The sequence below is a fragment of the Chrysemys picta genome, chromosome 10 (assembly GCF_011386835.1).
Source record: "Chrysemys picta bellii isolate R12L10 chromosome 10, ASM1138683v2, whole genome shotgun sequence".
Classification (NCBI taxonomy): domain Eukaryota; kingdom Metazoa; phylum Chordata; order Testudines; family Emydidae; genus Chrysemys; species Chrysemys picta.
Genome location: NC_088800.1, coordinates 84465952 through 84480343, shown reverse-complemented (window position 1 = coordinate 84480343; position 14392 = coordinate 84465952). Strand labels below are relative to the sequence as shown.

Genomic DNA, 14392 nt, shown 5'->3' with positions numbered 1-14392 from the left:
GGCTTTTCCTTGATGTGGTTGGCCATGCTTAGAGTCAGGGTTGGGTGCTGCGCAGGAAACTGGCAACAAGTTCTCAAACCTCTGCCCTTCCTAGCTGGTTAAGAAGACACTAAAATCCCAGCAGATCATGCTGGTGCAGGGGGCTTTGGGAACTTTCAGCAGATCTTTCCACCTAGGACTTGCCAATGGTCTCTGACCAGAAGCCTAAGAATAAAAGGTAGATAGATAACAGCTCTAACAAGGATTGCAAAAGAGAGAATAACTCGAAGCATGTAGCTCCTTCAAACTCTTGGAGAAGCCCCTAGGAGCTGAACTTGGCTGAATCTCTTTGGGATGAGAATCAGGCTGGTCGGCTCAGGAGCCAAGGCTGTCTCACCAGCGCCTTCTGGGTTTCAACTGGGTGGGAAATCCTACAAGAGCAGCGGCTCTTGGAGCACTTCATTGATTTGAATCAAACCCCTAAAAAGTTTAACTCGTGTTTTCCAAAGAGGCCTGAGTCCGGTTTGGTTTCGGCTCTCTCCAGATTGGCCTGAACCAAAACTTGGGCCTGAACACCCCTGAATTTGGAGATGCCCAAACTCTATCGCCTTCCTTTACATGAATCAAAACCCTGGATCTAAACACTGCCCAAACTTGAGGTTTGCAACATCTGGCCCCAGACTTTGCAGGCCCATCTTTACATTGTTTAGGTCCCAGTTGTCCCCTCCTTGGTTCTGATCCATCCCCAGTGCACTCATCATTCCTCTCCCAGTGCTCTGGGAGCAGGTACCTGGAATTCATGCTGCAGCTTCCTCTCAATCCATTCCGTGACGTGGATGAAGGTGACTTCCCGCTCGCCCAGCTTTGGGTGGACTTTCAGCTCCAGCTGGGGAGGGATTCGGAAGCTGTACCTGGAGGGGGAAGGAAGGAAGGAAGCAGAGACCATCACAAACTCCCTTGTGCTCCTGCAGACGTGGCCTGGTGACCGGGGAGTGCAGTCTCCGTGGCCCATACAGCTGTTGGCCTCTCTGCTGACACTGCCAGCGAAAGGACCAGTTTTGGACACTTGTCCATTAGAGGGGGGCTGAGACCCACTGAACAGCCATCAGACCATAAGAGATTTTGGTCACTAGCACTACCTGGTGCTGGTTTTGAACCCATGACCTAGATGGGAACAGAGTGACGTGTGTGGCCCAATCCCCCGAGCAATCCAGTCCCCATTTTGGGAGACTATTTCTGCCCACGTTGAGTTCCCTAATCCTAAATCTCAGGCCGAAACGCCGACCATGTTCCACTAAGCTCTGGGAAGTAGAAGCCGGGCTCCGCGGCGAATCACCGCGTGGCGGGACACAAGGGCGCTCCTACCAGATTCGGTCTGTCGGGGGTGGAGGAATGTTCACAGCCAAGGTGCCGGCCAGCTCCTGGACTTCCACAGTCAGCAGCAGCGGCGTGTTGGACACCTCCTCGATCTTCTTCTTGATGAATTCGTTTTCAGTGGCCTTCTGGAAGTACTTGGACTTGGCGATCTTATCCACGAAGCGCAGGATCTTGCGGCTGGTGCTGTTGCCGCCACCGTGGCTAAGGAGGGGGAAGAGGAGAGTCAGCGTCAGCCTGAAAAAGGGGTGGCTGTTCCAAGGCAGGGGGCTAAGCTGGGCCTCACCTCACTCGGTCCCGCCCCATTCGTCCTGGGGGCACCTCTCACTCCCTGTAGAACCCCCCCACCCCGCGGTCCATGACACTGCGACAGTCCTCCAGCAGGAACAGGCCACCCTTCTCCGTGGCTCCCAGGACACGGAAATCCATCCAGCAGAAGGCGCTGCAGGTGTGAGACTCTCACACTCCTACAACTCTTCTCCTTCTAGATTTCCCTAATAGCTTCATCGGGGAGACGACAACGTGCCTTTGCAGGACGTCGGACTCAATGATCTAGCCAGCCAGCCAGCCGTCCTGTGCTCATCGTGTGGTGTCTAGTGGCTGTGATTCCCAATGGCTCCCCACAGGCAGGGCTAGCTGAGGGACCCCTCTTCTGAGAGGGGGTTGTTTGACTGGGATGCAGGAGACCTGGGTCATGACTCTGCCATGGCTTCGTTGGGGGATCTTGGGCAAGTCACTTACCTGCCCTGTGCCTCAGTTTCCCCATCTGTGAAATGGGAATGATGATTGTGACCTCTTTTTTAAAGTGCTTTGAGATCTACTGAGGGATAGTGCTATAGGCGGGCTAGGGATTATTATTACTATTTTATTATTAATTATTTACCCTTCAGCAGGAGAGGGGACGATCCTCTCTCCCAGGGCTCCAGAAGACTCTGCTGCAAGGACGTCTTCCTCGTCGGAGGAGCCGGCGCTGGAGGATTCTGCATCGCTGTCTGCCAGCAGGATCCCCCGAGGCTTTGCCCTGCGAGCAAAGAGGGAGGGGGTGAGTCCCTGGGCGGGGAGGGTCCTTGGGCTGCGGCACTCGCAGACTGCACGGGCCTGGCGTCTTCCCTCTAGCCCTGCAGCATGGGCCAGGTGCTTGGGAAGAGGAGCCGGTGGCAGGGACGCATGGCAGGGTCACCTCTGTTTCTCATACTAGGATGAACATGGATGCAGCAGGGTGGCCTGGCCCTTTAAGGCTACAGCCCCGGGACAGCCTGTTCTCATTTTAAACCCAGAACCCAGGCGTACTGGGACTTACAGTTCCCAGGACCACTGGGAATGGTAGGTCATTATAGCCAGGCATGCTGGGAGGAGGAAGCAGGATATAAGCAGATGTCTGACTCTTCCCCCCCAGGACAGAGAAGAGAGCAGGAAGAAGCAAGGTTTGGGGGTGTGTGGGTATGGGGGGGGAGTGGATTTCTCTATGGAAAGAAATATCCTGGAGGGCTTGCAGGCTTCTCTGCAAAGGGAAACAGACAGAGAGGTCTTCTCGTTCCCTGTAGACCTGCAGGGACCCTGGAGAAAGTGGGTGAGCAACTGGGGATTTGGGCACTGGCCCCCAAAGGAGATTGGGGTGTGTATCTGTTGGTTTTCCTGCAGGTCTTTGGGAGACAGAGTGGGGAGTGACTGGAGCAGGCTGGCCTGGTGACCCAGGGCAGACTGGGAGAGATTTCATTTGGACTTTCCTTAGCCCAGCATGGGAGGAGTGTAATTTAGCTGTAGGATTATATTAAACTAAGAGCAAGAGGGAGATTGTATCAGAGGGGAAACTGAGGCAGTGGCCCCACCTGACACTGGAGAGGTAAGAACCTGCCACAATGGGGCTCTTCCAAGTCAGTTTCTAAGGTGAGGGGTTTAGTGGGACTTGACAGTCCCTGGAGCTTGAGGCAGACAATGGGACTTCCCAAGCTGCTGCTGGGGGCGAGAGTTTGGAGGTGGATGCCCAGCCAGGTCCCATTACAGGGGCTCTGAAACGCTTACCCAGCGCTGTCTAAATGCAGGAGAGTCTGGGCAGCTGGTTGGCTTGGGGGCTCCAAAACCATCTTCCTGCTGCTCGCTGGGTTTACCAGTAGATGGTGACCCCAGCGGAGGCCAAACGAATCATCCTGGCGTCATGCCTTGGTCTCTCTTGTTGCATGGGTTGTGCGGATAGCTGGGGCACGACCCTGCTGCCCCCAAGCTGGGAAGTTCCCTTCCCCTGCAGGCAGCATTGTTCTCTATTTAAATCCTTTAACTCGCCTTTAAGAAGAAATGACCTGGTGACACTGACCTACATGCAGTGTCAGGCTGGGGAGGACTTTTGCAGGGGGAATGCAGACTGCCAGCATTGTGGGGAGGGGCGTTAGCTTGAGAGTTGTTATCTAGTGACCCCCCCGGAGCTGTACTGGGGGAGGCAAAAGTTGATGCTGCTCCCTGCCGGAGCGTATTGTTAAAATGCGGCTAAGTAAGGAGGCTTGTGGCTACCTTTCCTGTGTCAGAGCCATCCCATCCTCTTGCCAGGGCGGAGCTGTTCCGCGAGGCGAGGGATTTGGAGCGGTAGGGAGGCAGGGGAATGCACGCCTCGCAATCGAAACCACGCAGAGTCATCTTGGTTCTGAGGTATTGGAAATCCAGCGTGAGGCTGGTGAAGCAAAGAGCTTTGGCTCCAGTTGCAGAGAGATTTAATGCACCGCTGAGCGTGACGTTAAAGCTTTCATCGAGCTGCTTTCTCTCCACTCCTCCAGCCCCGGCCTCTCCTCTGTCACTCTCCTCCCTGTGGCTGGTGCAAGAGCCTTCTCCTCTGCAGCCCCTGCCAACTGGAACCACCTCCCTGGATCCCTCTGTCTCATAACTCTCCATCCCCTTTCAAATCGCAGCTGAAAACACAGGAGGCCTAGCTGAGCCCCAGTGTAAGTGGGTGCACATCCAGGAATTTCACTGTGGCAGCTGTGTCAGGGCTGAATTTGGCCTGGTCTTTTCACCTTTGCTGTATCTCACGAGAGACAGAACCTCTGAGTCTCTCTCCTTGTGCTATTTGGGATTTATCTCGGTAAAGCACGATGGGGATGTACATCTTGTGCAGACGACCCCTGGCAGAATATTCCCACGTCCTGCTGGGATGGGCGGGTTTCCCATATCCCCACCCGCAAAAGCTGCAACAAAGCAGGTGTGACCGGCCTTAAAGTCAAATGCTACTCCTGGAGCCTTAAAACGCAGCCCCCGGCCACCGCCTCCCTGTGCAAAGCCAACCAGCTGCCAGGCCTTAGTGCTGGTGAACTCAAACCACGAGCAATTTCTCTTCCTGCACTAAGGGAGACCGAAGCGAAGCAATTATTATGGCTCTGTGCATTTGCCCAGGATGAAAACAGAATCAGAAGCAAGGTAGGTGCTGTCCCATCTGGGCTCCTGGCAAGCAGCCCCACATGTGACAAAGGTCCTAATGCTGCACCTGAAACTCCCATCATCTTCCAGCAGAGGACTGGCCCAGGAGAGGATTCTTGTTACAACCTGCAATTCCAGCTCTGTGCTGACACCAGACAGCTCTACCTCTCTGCTCCAGACCCGTCTCCTCCTGTCCAAGCATCTCGGCCTATCACTCTGACCTCTCCTCGTGGAGGTCTAGCTGTCAGCTCAAGCTCAACGTGGCTAAAACGGCGCTTTTAATCTTTCCCCTCAAATCCCCCCCTCGTAGCTCCGTTCTCGATCACTGTGACAACACCACCATCCTGCCTCTGACTCGGATCTCTCTCCAGGCTCCTCGCATCCAGGCTGTGTCGAAGTCTTGCAGATTCTTTTTACATATGTGGTAAGATGTGGCCTTTCCTATCCATCCACGCAGCTAAAACTCTCGGCCAGCATCTCAGCATCTCTCATCTCAGTTACTGCAGCGTCCTTCTCTCTGGCCTTGAGAAATGCTAGCCTGTCTGGCTAATAGCCAATCAGAATGCTGCCGCAAAGATCAGTCTTCTAGCCTATTGCTTTGACCATCATCCATCCACTTGTCCTGTATCAAGCAGAAGCTGCTTGTCTTCACTTTCAACCCCCACCCTACCTAGCATCTCTCACTTGCTACTGAGATGTCAGCTCCCACCTCCGCAGCCTCCATCACCTACTCGTTACTTTTTCAAACAAGCACCTTCGTGCTTTCTCCCATCATGTCTGGGAGAAGCTCCCCATAAACACCCACAAAGCTACCTCATAGCCCTCCTTCAGATCTCTCCTCCAAACTCTCCTCCGCTGTTGAGGTCTACAAAAAACTTGATGATGGTTCGGCCTCTGAGACGACTGCCTATCATGCTGACCAGTCTCATCTCATGTATCCCTCTCTCTGTATCCATCAGTCCTCTCTTGTCCTGGATTGGGAGCAGGCACTGTCTTTTTGTTCAGTCTGTACAGTGCCTAGCACAAGGGGGTCCCGTCCAGGTCTATGACTGCGGCTCTTGGGGTACATTTATTATTTATAAGATGAGCAAGAATTCATTGGTTCTAGGAAATGTAAAAGCAAGTGCAAGCACAGGGCCTGCTGCTGAAGGATGCGGGGTACCCTCACTGGTCATGGACTCCAGTGGTGTGGAGGGCTCACAGCAACTATAGGTGGGTCTCAGCACAGCAGCCAGACTTAGTAAGTCCAGGCCTCCCTTTAACTTGCTCAGGGAGCCCATATCCTGCATCCTGGGGCCGAATGAGATGATGTTTGTCCAGATCAATGCACCTCTCGCTGCAGTCACCCGTCACCCAGTTCTCCCTAGTGGGTAGAGGTAGCGGGGAGTCAGGTGGATAATTCTCTAGGCAAGCCGTGCACACCGCAGCATCTCCATAGCAGAAGCAGGCGCTCGAGGGGTAGGCCGGGCCCCAGCTCACATTCTGGCCTGGAATGGCTCTGTTAAAAAGTCAGAGCAACCAATGATCTGTCAGCAAATGTACGTCCGAGCAAAGCGGAGTGCTCCAGGATCAGGGATGAGAATCCGGGCTCGTCAGACATAGCTGCTAATTGACAGTGAGTGGCGTGATCCCCGATCATTCTTGAGTCAGCTAGACATGTGCTAAGTAGCCACACAGACAGTGTCTCCAAAAGGCAGAAGAAAACCCATTCCCGTAACTTGTAAATAAGCCAATGGGGGATGTGGGGAAATGTGTCAACAACAGACTCTTCCAGTAGTGCTAAGTACATCCCAGCAGATCACTCTCTGAGGAATAGGTGAAGGTTTGCAGCATGCTGGGAGAAGGACGGGCCAGGTGTATGTGATTAGTAGGATTCATTTGCACTATCATTACAAGTGGTTGACAACCTTGTTCACAGCTGGTCAAGTACAGCAAAAGGCCAGGTTAGTGCAAGTTTTTTCCATTCCACCGTCTCTGAGACAAGATCGTGTAAGTGCGCTACAGCAGATCCAGTTTCTGTGCTTAACCAGCCCTTGGCTTCTCAGCTAGCTTTGCTGTCTGCATTGTGAACACAAGTTCACCAGGAGCTAGACCAAGATCCACCATCTTATTTCATATACTTCCAGATGATAAGACAAGCACTAGCAACCTGGAGTTGCATTTGAACCAAGAGGGAGAGGCCATTGAAGAGAAGACTGAGAGGGGACATAACAGTTTTCAAGTACATAAAAGGTTGTTACAAGGAGGAGGGAGAAAAATTGTTCTTCTTAATCTCTCGGGATAGGACAAGAAGCAATGGGCTTAAATTGCAACAAGGGAGGTTTAGGTTGGACATTAGGAAAAACTTCCTAACTGTCAGGGTGGTTAAGCACTGGAACAAATTGTCCAGGGAGGTTGTGGAATCTCCGTCATTGGAGGTTTTTAAGAGCAGGTTGGACAAACACCTGTCAGGGATGGTCTAGAGAATACTTAGTCCTGCCATGAGTGCAGGGGACTGGACAATATGACCTCTCGAGGTCCCTTCCAGTCCTGATTCTATGACGTTTGTCTCCCCCGCCCCGGTGAAGCAGACTTCTTTTTGAAGAACAGGCCGCTGCACGGAGCAAAAGCCTCATTCCTTCAATGCTTGTCTTTCCCGTGCTCTTTACGTTATCTGGAGTAACTCAGAATTCACCCACTTCTGGGCCGTCCCCTCTCCTCGCCTAACGCTGTTCATGTTACAAAAGGTTTAACTTTCCAGCCCATCTGTGCTTTCAACGGGGCCCAGTTAAATGGAGAATGTGCCCAGGAGCAGGGTGGGAATAACACTAGGCCATGAGAACATTCACAGCTCCAGACAGAACGTTTTGTCCTGATTTAAAAAAACAAAACAAAAACCCAAAGCGGCACATGGGGATGGGGGAGGATTTTTGTTTTGATCACTGATAAAACGACTAGAGATTAGTACAAGGCCGGGATGAGGCTGTCAGCTAACTCCGAGCACAAGCTGGTCATGACAAACAAGCCACAGGCACGCGCTTCTTATCTTTTTATTTTATTAATGACTCTTTCCTAGAACTAACTTCCCAGCTGTCTCCATCCTGCTCAGACAAATGGAAAATATTCAGCACAGATGGCCTGATAAATCCCTCCAAATGGAGTTGATTTATTTTCATTTGACTTATTCCTTCTGCCCCAGCTGGATGATATGTGACTCCGGATGGCCCCCAGTATCAGACACCTTGTCCCATTGCTCTGGAATAATCCGATCTCTTCTAAGACGCTGCTTCAGATCAAGACCGACTAGGTTCCTTCTGATTAGAAGGCGGCATGATGAGAACATGGAGTTAAATCCATTTGGCCTGTGCCACCCGGCAGGGAGGCGAACTGTAGATGTGCAGATCTGCTGCCCGCAGAGCCCTGTGAGGTGCCCTTCAGACCCATGATTTTGCAGACCTCACTGAATTATAAAGCCCTTTCTGTTCAGTGTAGAGACAGAACAATGCAGTGTCCTGGGTGCCTTGAATTAATACACAAAGGCTTCATACTCATGTCAAAATCCAGTGCTCTTACTGAGCACGGCTATAGAACCGACTACCTTCTCCTGGAGGAACAGTTGGACCAGGGTCTCTCCTGCCCTGATGTCACTAGGAGGCTGGTGAAGCACTGGAATGGGTTCCCTAGGGAGCTGGTGGAATCTCCTTCCTTAGAGGTTTTTAAGGCCCGGCTTGACAAAGCCCTGGCTGGGATGATTTAGTTGGGGTTGGCCCTACTTTGAGCTGGGGGTTGGACTAGATGACCTCCTGAGGTCTCTTCCAACCCTGATACTCTATGATTTTATGTTGCAGGAGTGAAGGCCCAGTAACGCTTTAGTGACCTTACCCTTCCCCACCAGCAGCCGCCTGCCCACTCTCCTCCGCCAGTGCCTCTTTCCCCAGCTTGCACAAGTTCATCTTCGTCTCCAGTGTCATCTGTAGGGCGCCGTTGTAGATGACTTCCACGTCCACCCAAAGCCCTGCAGAGGGGACAGGATGCAGGTGACCCACGGTCCCAGGAATCTGTGGTGTCTGGGAGGATGCGCGGTGCCTGCTACAAAGCCTCATTGGACTTGGTACTGGGGAAAGGTGCTGGCCTGAGAGCCGGTATCACCTGGGCAGTACCAGCTTCCCCACGCTGCCTCATCACGGTGCCTTATTTGAGACCGGGACAGACCACCTTTTGGGAGGAGAGGGAAGCTCAGCATCGATCTATCCAGCCTTCCCTGCCTCAGCCCCGTCGTGCCGGCCTCTCTATTCGTGACCCTTGGCGCCTCTGCTGAGACTGCCAGCAGACGCCTCATGCAGGGACGCCAGCCCTGTGGGAACTGGGCTCCGGTCACTGACCTCTCTCATGCAGGCCCCTGAAGAGCCACCAGAGGATAACAGCCTTTGGTCACTACTCGATGTGAACAGGTGACAGAGTCTTGAACCCTGGAAACTGTGGAATTTACCCCATTCAATCAACCACCCTGGCCTTGGCTGGGTAGCAGCTGCCTTGCTGCTCCCGTCATACAGGAAGGCTGTTCCGGAGGCAGTGCCCTAGGCTGAGAGGCAGGAGGCGCTGGGTTAAATTCCTAGCTTAGCCACTGTCTCCTGGGGTGAGTCACTGAATCTCTCTGGGCCCCACCTGTGAAATGGGGGTGAGAAACTGTGTGCGTGTGTGTGCGTGTGCACGTACATACACACAACCTCTAGCACAGTGGGGCCCCAATCCTGGTCGAGGCCTTTATCCTGACATTAACAATGCAGGATCCCTTTTCCACACATTGGGAAATTCAGCAGGTTCTTGTGACGCCCGTAGCAAGGACTGCACTGCACTGCACTGGCTTCTGGCTGCACAGAGCGATTATTACTGTGCTGGGTCGGCCGCCGGGAGCAGGAAGAGGGCTCTGTTTGAAGGCTCAGCGTGGCCCCTTTATTTTCCCCTCCTCTGTCCCCTTTACACCTGCCTCCTGGGAGTGTGGGCGGCGGATTGCGCATTCCCAAGCAGGCCGTGAATGTTTTGAGCCCCTGCGTGCTCTCGCCCGCTTTATCTGAGGTTGCACAGCGGGAATGGAGACTGAGGTGCTGGTGGGAGATCTGGAGGGATGCGAGGGGATGTGCAGGTCGGGGGGGTCAACACAAGCTTTATTCCTCCACTGCAAGGAGTCCCTGGCAAACAGTGTGTGGGGATGAAATATTAATCCAGCGTCTCTACTGAATGAATTCCGGAGGGGAGGGGGGAAGGGGATAACTGGAGACTTGGGAGGGTTAACATGCTGCCACAGCTGGGTTGTGGGATGCCCAGGATGGAGAAAGACTGGTGCTGCAGTCTAGGGGATCCAGTGGCATCTCCCCCAAATGCACCCCATTCTGGGGACAGGTTTGTGACCTTCCCCTAAGCCTTTGTTCCAAGCTGTGCATCACTGTGAGTGGCTAACCCCTCTGCTACCCTCAGGCTGGTTGCTACGTGACTCTCCAAATGGCCACCCATGTGGAACAAAGTGGGTGTGGGCGTGGAAGCGCTGGCTGTGGTGCTCGAAGGGGTAATCCGGCTTAATTCCAGTGCCCTGATTCTCTGCCTGCCTTTCTCCACACTTGGCCCCTCCCCATGCTCCCTCCTCTACTCCAAGCCTACTCTTTCCCTGTCCCTGAGGCAGTCCTGGACTCTTCTGCCACTTGACACACTTCTTCCTTTCCCGTAGGAGGCTGCCAACTTGCCATTTCCCCAGGGCTGCCCTGGGATGAGACTTAGCAGCATGGACAACTGCCCTTCCCCGTCCTCCCATTGCAGTGGCCCCCTCAGGGAAGGGACCCATTGGTTCTGGGTGTTCTACTTGCCCTGTTTTCCATCAGGGCGAGGGGCTCTCACTGCCCCGGGGTGGGGGGGGGCGGGTTCCTAGTATATAGCACCCCCAGTTATAACCCTCCAGTTCATAGTGGCCCCCAGCTGTAACTGTCTCAATTTGGTTCACTGACAGAACAAGGAGTAATGGTCTCAAGTTGCAGTGTGGGAGGTCTAGGTTGGATATTAGGAAACACTTTTTCACTAGGAGGGTGGTGAAGCACTGGAATGGGTTCCCTAGGGAGGTGGTGGAATCTCCATCCTTAGAGGTTTTTAAGGCCCGGCTTGACAAAGCCCTGGCTGGGATGATTTAGTTGGGGATTGGTCCTGCTCTGAGCAGGGGGTGGGACTAGATGACCTCCTGAGGTCCCTTCCAACCTGGATATTGTATGATTCTATAAAATGCCCACTTTGGGTTTCTTTTGTCAGTCAATTAATGATGGAGGAAGGTTCTGGATTGACAGCCCTGGAGATCAGAGGCCAGAGCACAGGGAAGCCGTTGTTGGGCAGCACCAATGCAAGCTTCTCCCTTACAACCCCACCAACGTGTCGCCACCCTGAGCTGGAGGGATCCCTCCTAGGAGTGACAGCAGAGGGCAGTCTCTGTGGAATACTGGACTGTAGGATAATCTGGTTGTGGGTGCATTATCAATGCCATAGGGCTGGACCCAAAGCTCCCAGAAGTCAATGTAAAGCTCCCATTGATTGACTGCTCTTTGGACGAAGCAGGCAGTGCCATCGCTGTGGTGGAACCAAGCTCGTGTCAAATAGTTGCCACCAAGTAACTTCTACAGACTTGTTGGTCTAAAATGGTCTTTGTCCGTGGCTGATGGGACAAGGGCTAGGCACTTTTCACGGGGATGCTTTAATCTTCCCAAAACATGTTTTTTTAAAGAAGTCTTGAGCCCAGTCCCTACGTTAGTGCAAAGTGACAGGGGCTAAGGCCTGGTGCGAATGCATTGAACCGGGTGGGAGGGGGGCTGCCGTTGGGACCCTTACCTCGGTTATCGATGATCGGACTGGAGGCACTGAGAACGAGGGGGATGGATGTCCCCATGTCCAGCTCGTTGAGTGTGAGCTCGTTCATAAAGTACGGGAGCTAGGTTGGAGCGAGAACAAACGAGAGCGATTAAACCCAATCTCCTTCCAAACAGATGCAGAAGGGAAGCTGCTTATCATTAATCAGAAATCAGAAACTAGGCTACAGGGCTGTTTAAAGTGGCCCTGGCCGCGCTGTCCAGCCAGGATATGGGGCCATCTCAATGAAACTGTCAAAGTAGGATGAGCATTATTCCAGCTGTAGAAATGAGAGATGGGTAAGATCTACTGGGTCCATCCTCCAAATCCCAATGCAGGATTGTTCTCTATGACGGTTGGTTTCTGTAGGTGTTGTAGCTGCTATATTCTTCTGTGTCCCAAACGATTCTCCACACAAACTGTGCTCCAGTCTATTTTTTTTTTTAAAGCCACCCTCTATCTCACAGGAATAGCCTTGCTGGATCCCCGGAGTTAAATTTTTAATTAAAATGTCATTAAAACCGGACAACTCATAACCCAGTGAAGAACAGACCTGGGGGAGGGCAGAGTAGAAAACCCTTTAGGAGAAGGGCTCCCCAGAATGTCTGAACTTGTACCGTGGCTAATGCATGCGGCTTGTTCCATCCATGGTGGCTTAATGGATGGAGCGTAAGCATCTCCAAGCACTGACAGAGTCCTAGTGCTCACTGAAGGTCCAGTACGAGGCCCCTCCCAAAACCAATCTACTTCAGACCCTTTCTAACTGGTTTCAGATGGGCACATTTCCCCATACGCTGCTCTCTGCCGACATGCTTTGTCCCTGCCCTGGAGGGACGCTCTCTGGGAGAGGGGGGCAGAGGAGATTGCCATCTCTAGGGCCCCATTTATTCTTGGCCTCCCTGCTGAGAGAGCCAGCAAAGGACCCCATTGTGCTAAAGGGTTTTGTAGTGTGGACGCCTGTCCCAGTAAGAACTGATCTGAGACCAGCTTGTGCCCAAAGGCAACCAGAGCCAGCAGCAAAGGGCTCTCCGTCACTGCTGACCCAGCCTGGGTTTGAATAAACGCTTCCCAACTGCACTGTTAATTCATAGAATATAAAGCCAGAAGGGGCCATCAGGATCGTCTTGTCGGACCTCCAGCATAGTACAGGCCGTAGGACTGCCCTGAATTGATGTGAGCTAGTGCGTGGCTTTGAGAAAAGCATCTAATCTTGATTTTAAAAGATTCCAGAAATGAATTCCTAATTCCCTAATAAACCCTTTAACTTTAATGATGAACCCTGGTCGTAAGGTTTCCTACCAATGAAAGATTTGAGAAAGCTGGGCACATGAATCACCAGTTCACAGAGCATCAGTCAAGTCTTATGTCAGGCTTGACTGCATGTATAACTTGACTGCCAAATCCTGCTCCCATCAAAGTCAGTGGCAAAACTCCACTGACTTCAATAAAGGACTTGGTCCATATGGTCCTAAAGGCAACTTGATGGATGCATCACACTTGCATCGCAATGCTCTGAAAAATACCAGAGCCCGGACTTTCTCTTCCAGTCCCATTCCCCAGCCAATGAGACAGGTGGAACACCATGAGGTTCTTCTGCAAGGGAAAGCAAAGATCCATACCGTCTCACCTTGATTTTGCTTAACTTCTTCTGGATCTTGTTTGACACTTGGTCCATCCAATATTTCTCCCTCAGGAAGTCCCAGAAGATTCGCCCAACCAGTGCATTCATCCAAGCCATGGACAATTCACTGCTGCCATTCATGTCCCTGAGGAACTTAAAAAAGTGAGAGAGAGAGAGAAATAAGAATACCTGAAAATGGGCCACGTATACGCTACAGAATGAAGGAGACCAACAAATGCCGAAGCGTAATGTAAGTATCAGATCAAATTAGCGTACAGTAGTATCCCTGACTCTCACATACTATATTTAGTATATGCCGAGGGGCATGGGCAAATCTTTTGTGAGAATTCACGTGTCTGTTTCTCTAAGCCTCTGGATTTCTTGCCAGACTACGCCGTTGGCTTCACTCACCTTTTGCGAGGTTGGGCTGCCCCTGGCGCTGTGACAGGGGCTCTGGAGGGGGCTGGTGCCCGTTTCTGGCTGGACAAACCGGGACATGTAGGTGCTGTAATCCAGAAGAATCTTCTGCCGGACGGTGCCAGCTAGATCCTTGGGTCTCAACAACGAAGGGATGTCTTCCGTGCTTCCCCGGCTGCTGCCGCTGTTGTTGATGCCCTTTCCTGAAGGGCTGGAGAGCTGGTTCGGACCGAAACCTGGGAAACAGAAACAAATGGAGCTAGTCCTCTGGCTGTGTTCCGTTGAGGGGAGTGGAGACAGAGGAGCGGTGCAAGCGAATGGCGTCCAGCAACGCCAGCCGGATGGAAGGACAGACCCATCAGCACTGAGGGTAAGTCTACACTTCAAGCTAGGGGGAGGTTTTCCCAGCTGGAGGAGATGGACTCCCACTCGCTGTGCTCGAGCTGGTGTGCTGTCAGCGGAGTGCCGCTTAGCGGGGCGAGCAGCGGGAGGGGCCAGCCACCTTGAGGACACGCCGAGCATCTCAGATGGTACATACTCAGGACAGCTAGCCCCCTGCCACCACCATGGCGACGCTCTCTGTATAGCACACCAGTTTGATCAGCGCTAGCGCAGAGACGTCTCCTCAAGCTGGGAATCGCCCCCTCCCCGGCTCAAAGTGTAACGCCCTCGGAGATACAATTGTGCATCTAGGAAAGGAAGGAGTCTTTCCCTGCCCCGGAGGAAGATGCAGAATGTAAT

The 14392-nt window shown here is 52.7% G+C and overlaps 1 protein-coding gene across 2 annotated transcripts in view; it reads right to left on the bottom strand.

The window, feature by feature from the left end:
• The window catches only part of LOC101945813 (testis-expressed protein 2-like), a 34340-nt gene that overhangs the window by 2461 nt on the left and 17487 nt on the right, over positions 1 to 14392 (bottom strand). For both annotated transcript variants that reach the window (XR_010591221.1, XM_024102348.3), the window contains exons 5-11: positions 13646 to 13887; positions 13241 to 13387; positions 11596 to 11695; positions 8617 to 8749; positions 2237 to 2374; positions 1345 to 1557; positions 770 to 890 (exon numbers count right to left, since the gene is read on the bottom strand). Coding sequence is in view for 1 of the 2 variants with exons in the window: in XM_024102348.3 (XP_023958116.2) it covers positions 770 to 890; positions 1345 to 1557; positions 2237 to 2374; positions 8617 to 8749; positions 11596 to 11695; positions 13241 to 13387; positions 13646 to 13887 (1094 nt within the window). In the remaining variant the exon portion in view is untranslated. The remainder of the gene's footprint in view (positions 1 to 769; positions 891 to 1344; positions 1558 to 2236; positions 2375 to 8616; positions 8750 to 11595; positions 11696 to 13240; positions 13388 to 13645; positions 13888 to 14392) is intronic.